The 18,079-nt window shown below is 38.3% G+C and overlaps 2 protein-coding genes across 2 annotated transcripts; both read right to left on the bottom strand.

The window, feature by feature from the left end:
- Positions 1-3,323: 3,323 nt before the first annotated feature.
- Positions 3,324-4,990, bottom strand: pou4f1 (POU class 4 homeobox 1). Its single transcript, XM_028441600.1, has 2 exons — positions 4,663-4,990; positions 3,324-4,401 (listed from the first exon to the last, which is right to left on the bottom strand). The coding sequence occupies exons 1-2, from the start codon at positions 4,783-4,785 to the stop codon at positions 3,400-3,402; spliced, it is 1,125 nt and encodes a 374-aa protein (XP_028297401.1). The 5' UTR covers positions 4,786-4,990; the 3' UTR covers positions 3,324-3,399.
- A 1,634-nt stretch (positions 4,991-6,624) lies between these two features.
- obi1 (ORC ubiquitin ligase 1) lies at positions 6,625-14,094 on the bottom strand. The gene is made up of 6 exons (XM_028441595.1): positions 13,898-14,094; positions 13,530-13,665; positions 9,229-9,320; positions 8,898-9,119; positions 8,716-8,804; positions 6,625-8,377 (listed from the first exon to the last, which is right to left on the bottom strand). The coding sequence occupies exons 1-6, from the start codon at positions 13,967-13,969 to the stop codon at positions 7,048-7,050; spliced, it is 1,941 nt and encodes a 646-aa protein (XP_028297396.1). The 5' UTR covers positions 13,970-14,094; the 3' UTR covers positions 6,625-7,047.
- Positions 14,095-18,079: the final 3,985 nt, after the last annotated feature.

Genomic DNA, 18,079 nt, shown 5'->3' on the forward strand with positions numbered 1-18,079 from the left:
TCGTAAATCTCAGTGCGCCTGCGTTACCATAACGTGTGATAAAATCATTATTAGAGACTCTTTCATTTCGTCTGTCAGGAAACCAATTTCCCTTTATTTACATCCACAGTGTAGATTAATTACTCCCTCGGACAGTAGCCTGAAGGAATTAAGATATGAGATATTTTGGTATGTGATTAATCCATCACGGTCTGTGCAGAAAAAGAGTGGCAGGGACGATACAATGTACTGCGGATATAATAATAATAATAATAATAATAATAATAATAATAATAATAATAAATAATTGATCATTATCATTGATACACTACCTACTCTGTGTGGTATTTGCATGTTCTCTCTTTGTAGAAAGAACATGCTTGCATATTTTCAGGGTCCTCTCGTTTTCACCCAAAAAAAAAAAAAAAATGTTTTATTAATTTGAGTTGCTATAAGGGCATCGGAATTGAATGCATGAGTGACATGTATAAGATATGTTACCTTGTGTTGCGCTGTGTTAAACTCCAACAAATCCTGCAACCCTGAACATATTATTATTATTATCACTATTATATATTATTACATATATTATATTATTATATTTGTAATTATTATTATTATTATTGTTATTATTATTATTATTATTATTATTATTATTATTATTATTATTATTATTATTATTATTATTATTCATAATTATACTAATTAATGAATAATACACTACCTACTCTGTGTGGTACTACCATGTTTTCTCTCTAGGGAGAACAAACAAATTCTTGCGTTTGTGCAGATTTCATGGTCCTCTGGTTTTCACCAAAAAGGGTGTTTCATTAATTTTGAATTAGTATAGGCTTTGGAAGTGAATGTGTGAGTAATGATAATAATAATTATGATTTTTGTCAATTACCAGTGTAAAAAAAAAAAGGCTCAACCTGAGAACAGCATGGGAGTTTTAAGGGTCACTCGGACGCAGGCCTGTTTGGGCCTATAGATATTAGTAGCAGGCCTATGATGTGTGCTACTGTGCTGAGGCCCACTATTGATATTGCTGGGTTATGATATCGGTGAGGATCCTGATGAATACCACCCCCACCCCTCCCCGATTAATAGAGGGCTCTGTCGTAGCGCTGACATATGGCAGGCGAAGCAGCTGGGGACGGTACCTCGGGCTTCCCCTACGGCCATTAACATATTAGAGGCTATTGTGCAGCAGACAGTCCGACTTTATCCTGGGCCCCTGTGCAGAGAGAAAGCACCCCAGAGCTGTTTGATACAGGCTTTCAATAATGCATTAGTCCTATAGCCGCCAACGGAGCTGTCCGCGGTGCTGAAAATGATTGCATGTAGAGCGTGTGGGGCAATGCGTGTGGATAGATAGATAGATAGATAGATAGATAGATAGATAGATAGATAGATAGATAGATAGATAGATAGATAGATAGATAGATAGATAGATAGATAGATAGATAGATACCATAGATAGATAGATAGATAGATAGATAGATAGATAGATAGATAGATAGATGAAAAGCTAAAAAACATAACAAATATATTGCATTTGATTAATATTAGTGTGTGTGTGTGTGTGTGTGTGTGTGTGTGTGTGTGTGTGTGTGTGTGTGTGTGTGTGTGTGTGTGTGTGTGTGTGTGTGTGTGTGTAAATGAAGAATAGATAAATAAGATAAATGAAAACATGTTTTTATACACTGCAGAAATTAAAGTTGTCAAATTTGCTGAAGTTAAGGCCTCGCTGATTTATTGTATTCCTAAATATAATTTTTTAACAATTTTGTTGAGTTATCCGCGACAAGCTAACAACTTTATTCATAGTAGTAGTTGTTGTTGTAGTGCATGCATTCAGTACTAGTAACATTAGTATTAGTGGAGATTTTATATAATAAGCCTATTTTCCAAACCAGGACTTTTTAGTTGTTTTTTTACATTATTTTTAAACAAGGCAAACCACCTCTTCATTGCTATAAAGTTATTATAAATAATACGTTGGACCATTGCTTGCACCACTAAAAAAAAAATACATAATAGAGTGTGCATGCCACAACCACAAACAATATGTTTTCTGTCTTTCTTTGATTTATTAGTAAGATTGCTGGAACACATCTCCCTGTTGAATTTGGCTTATACATGAAGAAGAGTACCAATGAAAGTAAGAGGGTAACAGAGGACAGTGTGTGTGTGTGTGTGTGTGTGTGTGTGTGTGTGTGTGTGTGTGTGTGTGTGTGTGTGTGTGTGTGTGTGTGTGTGTGTGTGTGTGTGTGTGTGTGTGTGTGTGTGAAAGAGAGGGAGAGAGAAAGAGACAGTGGGAAAGTGTCCAAAGATGCACACGTCACTGCAGTTTTGTAAACATATCTGTGCACAAAATAAAAAATAGATAAATAAATAAAAACATTACTTACACACAACGATTCTGTAACAATTAACACGACAAACAACGTGGTGATCCTAACGTGAAAACAAGCATTTAAACAGTGACGACACCATCCACATACAAAAGGTCTATCATAGAGACTTCCATTGAACGCTGTGATACGTTTTTCTCCCAATGCATAGTGTTTGTACTGCAAAATGAAACAAAGTAAATTATACTTTTTTTTTTTGTATTTAATTGCAATTATTTTTGTCATCTGATGAAGTTTAATTTTTCTAGTGATGCCAATAGAAGCGATGGACTCCAACATGATCATTTCTAACACACGGGAGCTCCCCTCTGTCATGTGATAAAATCTTGTCTATATACAAAATAATTTCAACAGGACCGATCTGTAAACCTAATAAAGAGTTTTTGTGCAAATTCATAACAAATATATCTGTAAATGTGACAGCCTGTAGCTGGATCTATGCCCTTAGGATCTCATGCAGGCCTGATTAATTTTTCTTTAGCAATTAAAGTTTGCAACTCAGAGTTTATAGCAGCCACGAAAAGTAAATAAATAAATACATAAATAAATAATTTATGAAGTATTAAATGCCGACAGTGACAAAAAAAACGAAAACAAAACACAGTTCAACAATCAATGAGGTAATCTGTAAATGGCTATATTTTAAATAATAGGCCTATTGGGAGAAAATAACTCGCTATAGCATAAGCAAATTACCTCTGTCCACCTGTTTAAAAAGGCAAAGTCGATGTCGCAAAACTTTTTCCCTCAATTGAGCGAAATTCTTGTAATCTGTTATTTGCATACTTCACATTCACAAATAACGTGAAAATAAAGAAGTTATACGAAGTCTGGAGCCTAATGCGCACCAGTGTTTAAAATCACTGGAGACACAAAAGGCTGAAAAATGTGTCTTTATAGTGTCTCTTGGTCCCAAATCGCCACACAACTTTTTTTCTTCTTTTTGTTTTTTTGTATCTTCATGTTTTTGTTGTGTGTGTGTGTGTTTTTTTTTTAATGTCCATCAGTGAGTAGCGGAAAATTTCAACCTCTTCTGTTTCTGTCTTTGGTTACAAAACCACACTCGCACCACGTTTTTTTTCAGGTCCAACTTTTCAGCAATAGCTGCTATTTTTTCAGACGACGGTCGCGGCTGCACCGCGAAGTAAGCCTCCAAAGAGCGTTTCTCTGGGGCCGCTATGGACGTCCTCTTGCGTTTCTTTTCCCCTCCGTTGAAAATGTCCGGTTTGTTCATTTTCTCCCTCTGTGCGCCCTCGGCCTCCTCCAGCCAGGCCTGCAGGATGGGTTTGAGCGCTATCATGTTGTTGTGGGACAGAGTTAACGACTCGAACCGACAAATTGTACTTTGGCTCAGTGATCCCACTCCGGGGATTTTGAGGTTGGCCAGGGCCGAACCCACGTCCGCCTGTGTCACTCCAAGCTTGATCCTCCGCTGCTTGAAACGCTCCGCGAAAGCCTCCAGCTCTCTGGGGTCTGTATCCGAGTCATTGATAGACGGTAGCCCGTTATTCGTGAGCCCGTGGGGCCCCTGACCTCCTCCGTGGTGTCCCGGTAAGAGCCCGTGGTGGTGGGTGAGCGGGGAATTCATGCTCATAGCCTGATGGGAAAGGTGACTCAGGCCGTGCATGTGGGCATGTGGGTGACCGGAGGAGCTGGAGATCAGACCTCCACCTCCACCACCGCCACCGCCACCTCCACCGCCTCCTCCACCTCCACCTGCCCCGTCGTGCGCACTGGACATGAGGGACAGGGATTGTGAGTTGATGTGGTCCATGATGTCCGGAGGCTCCATGTTCGGGTGGTGGTGGTGATGGTGGTGGTGATGGTGATGAGCCAAAGGGACGGTGGAGGTGGACGAGCATGGCACGGTGCTCATCGTGTGGTAGGTGGCGTCGGGTTTGAACGGGTGCGTCTTGCCCTGGGACACAGCGATGTCCACGGCGGCCAAAGCCTCCGCCCGGGCCAGCAGCGTCTCATCCAGGCTGGCAAAGATGTTATTCTGCAGCTGCGATCAAAAAAAGGGTGGAGGAGGAGGGTGGGTGGGGAATGTGGAGAGAAAATGAACAGAAAGTTGAAAAAAAGAAAGATAAAATATCCAAAATTAGAAACACAAAGGCTTTGTTCGAGCATGCTTTGAAAAAAGATCACAGTGTGGAAAACATGAGAAGAAGAAAACCACATTAAGAGTTGTCTGAATGTGCCTCCAGCGCAGACGCTTCAACAAGAAGAAAAAGAAGCAGAGAAAGTTTAAAAGTGGATGGTTTACCTGTGGAGTTTGCAGACAGGCTCTCCTTATAGCTTCCGAGCTGGAGTGCAGGGTGGTGTACTTGTGCTCGGGCAGAGAGGGATGCATCGCGAAGTGCGGCTGTTTGCTGTTCATGGACATCATCTTGGCGAGCTTCTCTCAGTTAAAGTGCAATGGGATGGAAGGAGAGGAAAAGGGGGGTGAGGGGGAGAGCTAGAAAGTAGTCATCGACACGCGGTTGATCCTCCCGGTAAAGATGCGCTATGTGCGGCGCTGCCTGGTGCCGGTGTCGGTGCAGCCTTGAGCGCGGAGATCACACGGATGCCTCCAGTCTCAGACGCACTTATCCGTCTACTGTTTCCCTCTGCTGAGGATGAGAGAGCCCCTTACACCTGAGCGCCTCACATCTCGTCAAGCCCGTGCTCGGCTGCTCTCGCGAGACATAAGCTGCCAAAAGAGTGAGCGTGGCTGACAGATGTAACAGTGCTCGCAGGGCAGGAGGGAACATCTGGAGACATGACGCCTGGTGCTTTTAAGGGTTTTCTGAGAAGCGATCTGGTCCCAATACCTTCAGGGGGCCATTGTTTTTTAACTGAGAGGCCGCAAACTAGTGACTTAACGAAGGGTTTTCTGTTTTAGTCTGAGATTCACTCACATGATCTCAGAAATATACGGAAGAGTACAGAAAATATGTAGGTGTTTGCAAATAAATTGAGTAAATAGGAGTAAGAGCAACACATTCAACCAAAATACTGTCTGTCTGTGTGCTGTGCCATATGTGAACTAATACAGTAATACTACAAAGATGATCAGCAGGTTGTTGGTTCTGATCCACTGAGAGGATAAATGAAAGGCAGCATCATATTTACATTACAATTCTTTTTTTTAAAGTTCTCAATATAACCAAGAATGCTTTCTGCATAATCTATAATTGCTCATGATTTCTTTTATAGATATGGTGACAATGTTGCATGTGTATGGTGGAAAAATGCTAAATATTTAACTGTGAACTGTCAAGAAAAGGCAAACATTTTTCAACTCAAGACATGAATTTTATGTTGGAACAAAAACCGAATGTGAAGTGTTGGTTTTTGGAGGCGAAGATTTGTTTAAGGGACTTTTTAGACATTTATTAATGCAGTTAATGCGCTACTTGTATATGTTATACCCATCCTTTATATTTATTATTACAATGTTACTGGTTTTTTTTTTTTTCCACACCATCTACCAAGTGAAATTCCTTGTATTGTTTTAAAAGGATAAGTGTATTATTGTTATTAGAACTCTAAGTGTAACCAAAACAGATTGATTTTGAACATTTGCACGTTTTGAATGAGGTTATGTTTCTTCCTGATTCACTTTGTTTTTTGTCTTTTCACACTTGAAATTTTGAAAATTTTTAATTTACGCGAGGAAATCAGAAGTTGTGGATTTAATATTCTATCCAAGAAAGTGCCCCAGTATCCACTTACCTGAGAAAGGGTTAAATGTCTTAGGTTTGCCATGTACTTACCCTGCACCCACCCCCATATCAACCCTTGAAAATAATGACTCCGCCTCTTTATCATTAAAACCAATCATCACCAGATGAGCACTAAACAAATTGATTTAATACACCACCATAACCTAGTGGTACAGTCTTTACCTAAATTAATTAATCCCAATGAATTAACATTCCATTGATTCAATCCACAATGGTCTCCCCCCCAATTAAAATTTCATGTTACGATTAGAGGTATGTGAAGTATACACGATATCATTAAATTTGCATAATAAATACGGTGCTTTGTGCACTCATGCTAGAAGTCTAGAGTGTGTCATTAGAGGCCGCCTGGTTAAACTGACATGAACAGCTTTTTAGTGACAGCCATTTATTTACGTACTACAAACATTTGCAACCAAGTTTAAAATGTACGGTTGTTTAATTGATAATAACACTATATGAAAGACAGTGATTTAGAGATGCAAAAATACACAAATATAAACTTTTCATATCTGCTTTATTTTCTAAACATACTATGCATTTTTATGTATTTTCTGACATTTTACGATAGCATCAACCAATCGGTGGAATCAGTTGATAACTCTTAAACACTAACATTTGACTTTTCAAGTCATTGAAATCATGTTACTTTTGACAAATGCAAAACAGTATTACAAAAAAAAAGCACTTAAGTGATTACATGACAGATCTTCTGGCCTTAAAGCTATTTAACTGCCAGCAAAATCTACAAATACCTCAGAGAAGTGACAATCAAGCTCACGTTTGGCTTCAATAGAGCACAACCAACTTCAGCATCACAAAATACAAATTTGATGCAAATGTAAATTCATATCCGTTTCAATACAGCCAAGAAGCGTAACCAAATCCACCACATTACAGTGAAAAGGCAGGCTGTTTCACACTCACATTAGCTTAGAAAGTTTAGTGGGGCTACCAGCAGTAAAGGGACTGTAAGACTTTCTTTTAACGTTTCTCTCCCTCGTGTTCACAGGATCAGCACCAGTCCAGTTGGAGGAGGAAGAGACGGGGTGACTATAGTCGTGGCCTGCTGAACTGAGACAGGCAGGAGCATCAGCCTTATTCTCATCTAGTGGATCGAACAGCAGATCAAAGGACATTTCATCAGACTGAGGAGACTCAGTTCGCCCTGCACAGCCTCCTCCTAGACGCGTGCCTAACACTAGATTAGCAAAACCATCTTCAGCTGAACATTTAGGACTCTTGTCATTACTCAAAATACCACCGACAATGTCACATGGTGGCTGGTTGTTTGGCGTGTATTGTATTAAATGCCCCCCTACGTTGGTTAACACATCAGGACATGTTTGTGCATCTGGGGAAGGAGTGTTTTCCAACTCTGGAGGAGAAGAAGGCAAAGAGATGTGAGACCCCATACCTAGAGAGCCCTCTCCTTCCTGCATCATTGAAGCCAACTCAGAAACTTTATTATGGTAGGCTGCATTCATAGAGGCCTCACTGGACATCTTTGTTTCTACATCCTCTTCTCTAAGGTCAGAAGATGAGGCTTTTAAATGCAACCCTTGCCAGCTTGGACCGGGACCCGACGGGTCAAAAAAGATGGGTCTCTGTAAAGTACCCCAAAGGGCAAGGCTGGACCACTCCACAAAGTTTGCAGGGAAGCTTGTGGGAAACCTCTGGAAACAGCTGAAAGGGTTCTCAGCCTTTGAAGTAGGCCAGGTGCTTTCAGGAGTTGCGTCAAAATCCAGCTTTCTTAGATGAGACCCAGTTTTGAACGCAACTTTCTTCTCCCTAATTCCTGGGCTTCTCAGAGTCAGGGAACGAAAGGCATCAGAAGGAGTCGAGGGCAAAAAGTCAGAGGAAGTGCTCTCGGAGTTATCCTGTTTGTGGTGTTCACTAACGTTTCTGTTAAAATCTTTGTGATCTGGAGATGAAATGGACACAGCACTGGGGTTTCTGGCAAAGGTGGGACATTCTGCTTCTGGATTGCTGCAGATCAACTCCCTCTCATTGTCACTTAAACTCCTCATCATCATGCTGATTTTCTGCTGTTGTGTAAGAGTTTCCGCTGCAGTCTTACTTTTCCCACACACTTCCTTTGCTTCGGGACTCTTCTTCTCTGACTTTGTAATCCGAGACTCCAAGTCATCAATATACTGGTCACTGCGCTCCAGAGCTCTTTTTAATTGGCTAACATCACGCTCATATTGCTGAATTTTTGCTTCCAGTGCTGCCACGGTGAATCGACCAAACCTGGAGAATAAAATAGCGTTTTTTTAAAATAACATTGGTTCACCAATGGGTGGCTCACATTTTTTACCCAATAAAAAGCTAAACATTTCTTTTCATAATATTTTGTATTTCAAAAATTGTTAAATATATAAAAATCCATAATACATTTTTGTAAATGATCTTTTCTGTAATTTCACATCTAGTAACCACAAAGAAGAGTTAAAGAACAAAACAGGAGCATATTTCTGTTTGTGAGGAAATGTATGTCAGCAGCAGATACTTCAAATAACACAAAACTGAAACAAGGTGGTGGTAAATAAACAGAAAAACAACAAGGTTTATCAATGACGGTGACTTACTTCTGTGGAGACCTGCTAGCTACTTCTGCTTTTAGTCTCATATTCTCTCGTACAAGGTCAACGTTTTGGGACCGCAAGGCCGTGTTAGCCTATAGTAGACGGAGGAAGTGAATTCATTTATCATAACATTGTGTCGTAAATTGTTCAACATTTTTAATGCAGGAACTAAATCATGTTTGTACCTCTTTCAGCTTATCCATGTCCTGCTTTATTTTATCACAGGCATCTGTGGCAGCTCGCAACTTGTTTGTCCATTCTTCAAGGACAACGGCAGAAACACTTTTATCATCCAATTGCACTGTACTCATGCTGCAGGGATCCAAAGCCGTCTTCAGCTGGGCCTCCAGACTCTGACTTTTGTTTTTCAGCTCTTCATTTTCTTTCATGAGGCCTTCGATTTCATCCTGTCAATGAAAAACCAGCACGTGGTATTAAAACAGTTATTGTATGTTTATCACAACAGTACTACATTGTTGATGCTCCTAATTAAACACTGAGGAATTACGGTAATACCTCGTACTCCCGTAGCAGCAGCTCTCCTCTGGTTTTTCTGAGACATTTCCTCATTGAAGGATTGTCACTATGATCTCCTTCATTAGTTCCTCCTGAAATGGATACATATAAATACATCTAATACTTAACAGACTGGGTAACAAACACAATGTGATATTCAAACAAATGTCACATTGAAGTAAATCTCCAGTCTCAATTTAAACCATTTCATCTACAGCTGAAAGAACAGTTATTCCAATGGCAAATCTATTGTTTAAATATACTTTATTTTCTTGCCTTTTGTATAGTGAGCTCCCATAGTTTAACGCAATTGTTGATCAGACTGATCATTATGTTGCTACTGCCTGTTGACATGTTGGACTGTTTACTGTCTTAACATTTGTTGTTCAGTGCTTTAAACTAAATAAATTCCACATGTTGTGTCCAGTGCTAATTTAATTATTTTCAGTGTTATTTGCTTACTTTGATTCAGCACTGAGGAGATACCTTCAGTCTGTCTCACAGTGTGCACACCTCACCAGTGTGCAGTGCATTCAATATTTCTAAAGACAATATTTTTCCCTTGTAGATTCATTTGTCCAACAATTGAATGGTTTCAGAAAAACCTAGTGTAATGGACTAGTCTATTAAAAAAAAAAAGAAAGAAATCGAAGACGAGAATAGTGGTTTGGTAACAGTCCTCGTCTGACAGTAATAAAAACAACCACGAGTAGAAGAATCCTGCAGCATTTTAACTGCTTGCGCTGATACAACCCCAAAATACAATCATAAAACAAATTTTCCCATTTTTTTAAAAAAGAAAACAAATTACAGATGAAAGATGTCTGAGAACAAGTTTTGATTTTATTAAACCTCCCATTTGCCTCTTGGTATTAAAGTGCCCGCTGTTCTTTGGTTAAAAATAAAATAAAAATGTGCAATTTGAAAGGAGATATTACATTAATAGCTGCACCATTTTCAAACACAATAACAAAGAACTCTCAACACTGAACATGAAGAAAAAAGAGCAATAATGACATTTTTCAAACAATGCCACAACTTCCAGGGCAACATGGCATGAACGTGCACTGCATCTTACTCTTTAGCAAAACTCAAAATCTTTATAGTTCTCTAATAGCTATATATTGCATTTTGTTTAAAATACATTTTCAAAATATAAATAAAGAGTCTCCTCCAAACCTCTTTCTTGAATAAAATACTTCTGTAAATAAAAAGTTAGCAGAGCACATTGTTCGCTTTGTTTGGGCCGGTGTAAACATAAGGAAGATGCTGCGGCAGAGTTTGCCCTGAGCGCTGCCTGCAGGGACAACATGACTGTGGCGCACTGAGGAGCAGAGAGTGAGGCCTTGATTTGCTTTTTACCGCCAACAACTGACATTGTTTTCACTTTGAAGCGAATCAAAAAATGCAATGCAATGTGAATGCAAACTGAGCCAAATCAATGTGACAAAATACAGCAGCCAACAACCAAACAAGACACAACTGTAAGGTAGCAAAAAAAAGCTGGGTTAATAAAACACAAATCCCCAACACAATCTATACAAAAAAACAACAATGTAATAATCAGGGACTTGACGGCATTAAAATGGATGCCACTGCTAACCATCAATAGGACAATATACAGTATTATTTGGCTGAAAAACTCTAACCTACAAGCACAGAGTTCACTCCTTTATATATTTTTCAGTCTTGTTTTGGTTTGGGAACTCTTTTTTTCACCAAGTTGCAATGGTTTGCACTTCTGCCTCATAGTAAGGCTTGCAAGCATATGGTGGTGTGGGAGGAAGCAGTGCTGTGATGTGATGTTATGGTGTGTCCGTGGGACTGTCTGCTCCTATGTGACTGGTGTCATGTCCAGAAACAAGCAGCTCCATAAAAGCAATGAATTATTCAACAGAGAAGATCCAGAGGGGAAGGAAAACTTTCCAAGAGCTTGTTGCAGAGTGTTTAGATAAGTGTAGAAACAGGTGTAATCACTGAGATGCAGAGGTGAAAGTAATGGATTACAATTACTTACGTTACTGTAATTGAGTTGCTTTTATGGGTACTTGTACTTTTTTGAGTATATTTCTAAATCAATATCAATAATATTACTTGAACTCAAGTACGTTTTAAAAGAAGTAATTTGTTATATTTCTACTGTACACTCAACCATTACTAAGTAAATTATTGTGAAACACAAAAAATTATTATTATTTTTTTTTAGAGAATTGGAAATTTTGACAAACTATATTTTGTACAATGCCATTGTGGAAAATAAATTAAGTTCTAATTGTGCAAGATTTGGTCTCTTCCTTTTAAAGCTTATACATGAGATATCTAGAGATGCACCGAAATGAAAATTTGAAGCCGAATAAAATATAAACGCTTGGCCGAATACCGAATGCGGTTAAGTTTTTCATTATTTTTTTAACAGTGCATAAATAATAAATGTTTAGACGTTTTTTTTTTAAAAGAAAGTCAATGTTTATTGAATATTCTGACATTTTTTAAATATTCCAGTAGCCTTTGCTTTTCAAAAAAAGCAAAACAAAGTTTTTTTATTTATATTAGGCCTTCAAATAAAACAAAACATGCATTCCAAAAAAAAACTAATGTGCATTAAAGGGGAGGTATGATGAAAAAAATATCACTCTATAATGGTTTTGCTACAGTGATATACATGCCTTTAGCCTCATTCAGAGGGACAAAGTTAAAGTTCTGTTTCCTCCCTCCCTTGTTATTCCACATTTTGTAAAAAGTAGCTCAAAACGGACGAGTTGGATTTTGCCGGCGTTGGCAGATGACGTCACCTAACGGAAATCCTCTCTCCTCCTACCATGGACATAATATACGCCTCCTAGAATGTGAGTTCCTCCCTCTCCAACTATCTAACAGCTAAAACAAACACTTTAATATAGAATATATATGATACTTTATTGTCATATATGTAATTGCAAACTGCACTACTTTTTCTGCTACCAATCGTGTTGGGAGTCACTGCTTGGAGCCACGGCCATTGTTCACACACATCAGCTGTTAGCACTCTGTGCTAATGCTACACCAGTCTATGCAGCGAGACCCGACATCGCTTGTGAACTGAGGAGGAAACGATGGAGATGTTTACGGATTTGTGGCTCATAGCGCTAACAACTCGGTTGTGGAATTGGACGGCTTCCAACTTTTACGCGGTGATGAACGACGGAGAGCTGTAAGCAGAAAGGAGAGAGTCTGGCTGTGTTTGTGTGCGGAATGGGGAGCTGCTGCTGCTCCTCTGGTTCAGCAGCAACGCGCACACACTTTTGACTCTAAATCACTGCACGCTGTTTGATTGTGTCATACGCTACTATTCGGCCTTGCTTTTAACTCACTAAACCGAAGGCCAAATGTGGCTTTTTTTTGCAATATTCGGCCACCGAATATTCGGTGCATCCCTAGCGATATATACTGTATGCAAGGGAACTTTGGCAAGATTTATTACCAATAATAAACATGAAGGTGAAAGTAATTAGTAGCTTTTACTTTGAATACTCTTCAATTGAGCTACTTTGTTACTTGTACTTGAGTATTTTATGTATGACTTACTTGTACTCAAGTAACAGTACTTTTATTTGAGGAGGATAAATCAATACTCTTTACACCTCTGCTCAGGTGCACTTTACAGCGTGTGTTGCTATAAGGCCACATATCCACTAGAGCTGGGTGATATAGGCCAAAACTCATATCAATTTTTTTTCTCAAAATGACGATGTATAATATTCATCTCTATATTCTATAACTCAAAGTCTTACCAGAAAGACAAATCTGGGTGAGATTTGCTGAAGAAAAATGCCACACAGGCATATTTATTAACAAACAGCTGCACAACAATGTGCTACTTCTCCTCTGAGGGACAGCACGTGTGAGTGAGTTCTGTAGAATGGCTTGTTTAGGGGAAGAAATATAATATAGTATTTCAATACAAAATAAGTTATAAAATATATATCTCCAAAATATGGAAAATTGTATAGGACACCTTTTGACTGTACTCTATGAATAATATTAAATACTTGTATGATGTGATTTGTACTGTGTGATTGTGCAATATGAATGCATCTCAGAAGTATAGGCAATATTTTCAATTTCTGTATTGCCAAAATAGAAAACTTGATGTATCTTGAATCACAATATATTGCCCAGCCCTAATATCCACTCAGATTAAACACAAAAACCCATTGTTTAAATCCTTTGTTTACCAAGCCATGATGCCTTCACTGTGATGTGAAGCCTTTAGTTGCATCTGATCCCTTTGACTGAATAAATCAACGTTTGCTGGCACTCACCGATGATTTCCCTGCAGGGGTTTTCTACGGTGATGGAGACCCTGCAGGTGGGACACTGGCTGGCTTTCTTCAGCCACATCTCCATGCAGGACGAGCAGAACACGTGGTGGTTATCACAGATTACCGGCTGTCTAACCTGCGCACACACACACACGCACACGCACACGCACACGCACGCACGCACGCACGCACACACACACACACACACACACACACACACACACACACACACACACACACACACACACACACACACACACACACACACACACACACACACACACACACCAACCCAGGATGTACAAACCGTTGTTTACCGGTTAAAAAAAAACGTCGTTTGATTTTCAAAAAAAGTGCGCGGCGGTTACCTTTCCGAGGCATATCTGACACGAAATCGGTAAAGTCAGAGAGAGAGTCGATGACTGGATATTTAGAGCCATGTCAAAGCGTGATAAGATCAATAAATTTCAAACTTCCCACCAAGGCGCCACACACACAGAGGTTGTGGTGCTACCGCCGCTTAGCAGCACAAACGCGGCTACGGAAAGCGAGCGTGGCCAAAAGAGTTGCACTGTCGCAAAGAAAAGATTTGGACGGCACCTTGATATGACGTCACAGAGGTGGCCGAGCACTGCAAACTATATCCCTTACAAATACCAAAAAAGCATCAAAACCGTGACGATACAATAGTATTTTTGAAGTGGAGTAATATGTATTTAAAAGCGCTTTTCTTGACACTCAGACACTTTACAGTTTAAAAACAACAAGTACAGTGATTAAAGAAAGTATGAATGAATAATGACTAATTTACCTCTATTATTTATTTATTTATTTATTTATTTATTTTTCTTTCAGTTCTGTATGTATGATTCTTCCTTGCCAGAACCCTTTCTGTATCTTTGTATAGTGTGCACTTTTCTGTAAATTTGTATTTTTCAAATTGAAAAAAAAAAAAAAAAACATAAATAAAAATACAAATAAAATGTATCCTTTTAGAGATAATAGATTATCAATCAATAGAAATAGTCAGAGGTGGCAAAAGTACAAGTCTTTAGTACTCAAGTAAAAGTATTGAAGTTGCTCCCTTACTTGACTAAAAGTCTAAATTTACTTAAATTAAAAAAAAAAAAAAAAAGTAAAACAAATGTTATTCAATATTAAGACATGGTTTATATACTAGCAAATTCCATATCTTTTTAATTTTTTTTAAGAACTGGTAAATGGAAATAAATTAAATCTGTTACCCTTTATGAAACCCTGGAGAATTTAGCACCTATTATGAATAAAATGTGTAAAATAAAATGTTTAAAGAGGGGGAAAAAATGCAAATGCTCAATTAAACCCAGAGCGGTTTTGAATTTAACATTTTTACAAACTTGAAAATGTTAAACATAAAACTAAGGGACCAGCCTCACAGACCTTTTTTTACATCGTGACGCCATCTTCAAAGGTCTTAAAAGTAACGAGCTCATTTTTAAACTGTAAGGAGTAGAAAGTACAGATATTTGTTTTAAAAAGTAAGGAGTAAAAGTAAAAAGGCACCAAAAAATAAATACTCAAATAAAGTACAGATACCAGAAAAAAACTACTTTAGTACAGTAACAAAGTATTTGTACTTTGTTACTTAATTGTCATCTCTGGAAATAGCAAACAAAATGAGCAGGGGTGGACAGACCATTTGGCATGCCAGTCAAACCAAAGTGGGCCGGTCCGGTCTGCTATCTGCTACATTTATTTTTGATGAGTGAGCGGAGGCAGACATATTAACAGTTGGACAAATATGGTCCAAAAGTGGCAAAAAACGTGGCAAGAAAATAGTGAAAAGTCACTAAAATGAGTCAAAAGCAGTCAAGAGTGGCCAAAAAATAGGCAAATAAAGAGGAACCAGGTGGTATGTCATGGCAAAGGGTAACTTTGATGAGCAAAATGTGGCAAACCATAGCGAGAAAAAAAAGCAAAAATGTGGAACAAAAAGACGCAAAATGTTGGGAAAAGGGAAACAAGAGGTATTTATTGGGCAAAAGTATAGCTCATTTGCATGAAAAGTGGCCAAAAAATTAAAGAAAGGACAAAAATTGGAGAAAATTTTCAAAAAGAAGATTGCAAAAATGGAAAACAAAAATAGGAAAAAAGGGCAATTTTTTTTCAAAAGGAGGCTAAAGTCTGACAAAAGAATCTTTTTAAAAAGGGGCAAAAATGGGACAAATTAATATGTAAAAAGGGGTTAAAAAGTTTCCACATTTTAAGGTTTTCTCGAGGAATAATAATTAAAATTAAGATATAAAGAGCCACATGTTGAGCATCACTGACGTAATAACAGCTTCTACGTGGTGTCGCTGATAATGTTGCTAGTCTGGATAGAAAATACCAGGGCTGAATATTGGTCCCAGTCCACCATTGTATATGAGGCTCTGTCATTCAACTATTTTCAAGCTTAAACCCAGGTTTAAGGAACTTCACAGTAGCTTAACTTTTCTGATTAAGAAATCGGATAACTACATATTTCATAACATATAACATTACAGCATAGTGCAAATAAAAACATTATAAAATGCCTGTGGCACACATGTAGCCTACTCAAAGGGTAAACACATGTAAACAAAGAGGGGGCTGGCTCACAACGCGCTACGGTCACCCACAAGGACAGAACGCAAAAAAGTCTGAAAAAACTGTGGTGGGAAAAAAAAAACTTGAATTTGCAAAATAAAAATTGTTTTCATCTACAAATTTGATAAATCGATTAAATAGATTTTTTTGCCCAGCCCTATTGTCCCCTAGTTTACATTTAAATGTATAACTGTTATATATACAGTAGTATATGTAACGCACCTACAAAATCCAAGTTAGTTGTACGTGACAGGTACCAGTCCATGCAGGATCGACTTATTGCCTAAATTAAAAAAAAAAAAAAAAAAAAAAAAAAAAAAAAGAATCGTGTCTAAATTCACTATAGTTGCCCAAAATTTATTTTGAAGAGTTGTACTCGTAAACTGATTTGCATGTCTAAAGTTAAACTGGAGAAAAACTTTGAAATTGAAACAGGCAAAGAGTCCTCTGAAAAGATTAATGGTTCAAAAATAGATTTGCAGAGGCACATATCTTATTTCTAGGTGAAAACAAACATTGCACTGTTTTACCAAGGTTTGCTTCATATAAATATTATACTTCAGAAGATGTCTTCTAACTTGGTCAGTATGCTCTCTAAACCTAAACAACAAACTGTACTGGTCCTTATGTTTTGGTTCTTTGTGAAAAGCTAAAACTTGTGAAATCCAACATGGATATCGTAATTTAAGTTAAAGTTGTTGAAAAATTGTGAATACATGCTTAGTTTCCCACAATGTGACATTTATTCATGTGAAACCTTCACATAAAAGATGCCAATGTGGAATTTTCCCATCCTTTGTTTCACATGAGTAATCTAATTCATAAAAAACACAGCAAAGAGGGATTTATTATTGGAATAATTTCCCCTGCAAAGCATTTCACATTATATCCCCACCACAGTTAATCCCCCAAAGGCCATTACTCATATCTAAACCAGTATGTCCTGATCGTCATCGTATCTCAAACCAGGACATCTTCTCCGCAACTAACATCATTAGCATTGACTGCTTGAAAAAAAAAATACCGTTGTACACCCATCCTGCATTTAAAACATCACCAGTGCTTGTTTGATTGTTTTCAGTGGGATTTTAAACACACAACAGGCTACATGTTTCACTCGTTTTTCTTACTGGCCAATGCGTTTTTATTTATTTTTTTATAGGCATGTATTTGTTGAAGTTAAAGACTCATCTGAATGCAGAAACCTGCTTTATTGCTTTTTTTTTTTAACCATTCCATAAGAAGAATACTGTATATAAATGTGCAAATGCAGGTTTTTTTGGGGTACTTTTTTAACAATCCAGATATTATTCAAATAATATTAGGAAGAATTCCTGATTTGACTTTAAAATATAGCTTGGGTGCTGCTGTGAAAAGCTTTAATCCAAGTCTATATTCATCCATGACTTCAGAGTGCACGTACTACACAGAATGCTGTCAGTGATACTTTCCCGTTTGTGCAGCACATAAACCTACACACTGTAACTGAAGTGGTTGATAAATTATTTTTTTTTAAAAAAACAACACCCAGTGCCAGCCTGGAATGAAAGAAATACTCATTGTCCGACCGAGGCCACTCAGTTATAGAAACAAGCCACTCATTAATTGGTGACAGTCAATTAATCACGACTGCCGCAGACGACTGCATCTATTGATCTTGTCCCAGGACTTATTCTTCATCCCTAAATGACAACAATTACCAGATTTGACCAGCACGTGTAATGGACAGTGAAGAACCAATGACCCAAGTGTCAGTCTTGTCACTGGGTTAGATCTTGACCCCCAACATTCCCCTCCCACCCCCCGCCTCCCCCCACATCTCTGGCAAATAGCGTCTTTACCATTTCGCTTGGAAAGGTTTAGACTGCCCTAAGAGCATGGCAGCGAAACGGTGCGCTCAGGTGCTCCGATGACCTTTTCTGTTTAAGGCTTAATCTCTGACA

Source organism: Gouania willdenowi, chromosome 3, assembly GCF_900634775.1.
Source record: "Gouania willdenowi chromosome 3, fGouWil2.1, whole genome shotgun sequence".
Classification (NCBI taxonomy): domain Eukaryota; kingdom Metazoa; phylum Chordata; class Actinopteri; order Blenniiformes; family Gobiesocidae; genus Gouania; species Gouania willdenowi.

What these genes read in the sequence shown, in the direction of transcription:
- pou4f1 (XM_028441600.1), bottom strand. Translation starts at nt 4,785, where the DNA reads ATGATGTCCATGAACAGCAAACAGCCGCACTTCGCGATGCATCCCTCT. An exon ending in CCTGTCTGCAAACTCCACAG is followed by an intron (nt 4,402 to 4,662) that starts GTAAACCATCCA and finishes TTTTGATCGCAG; the next exon opens with CTGCAGAATAACATCTTTGC.
- obi1 (XM_028441595.1), bottom strand. Translation starts at nt 13,969, where the DNA reads ATGGCTCTAAATATCCAGTCATCGACTCTCTCTCTGACTTTACCGATT. An exon ending in CCCCTGCAGGGAAATCATCG is followed by an intron (nt 9,321 to 13,529) that starts GTGAGTGCCAGC and finishes TATCCATTTCAG; the next exon opens with GAGGAACTAATGAAGGAGAT. An exon ending in TGCTGCTACGGGAGTACGAG is followed by an intron (nt 9,120 to 9,228) that starts GTATTACCGTAA and finishes TTTCATTGACAG; the next exon opens with GATGAAATCGAAGGCCTCAT.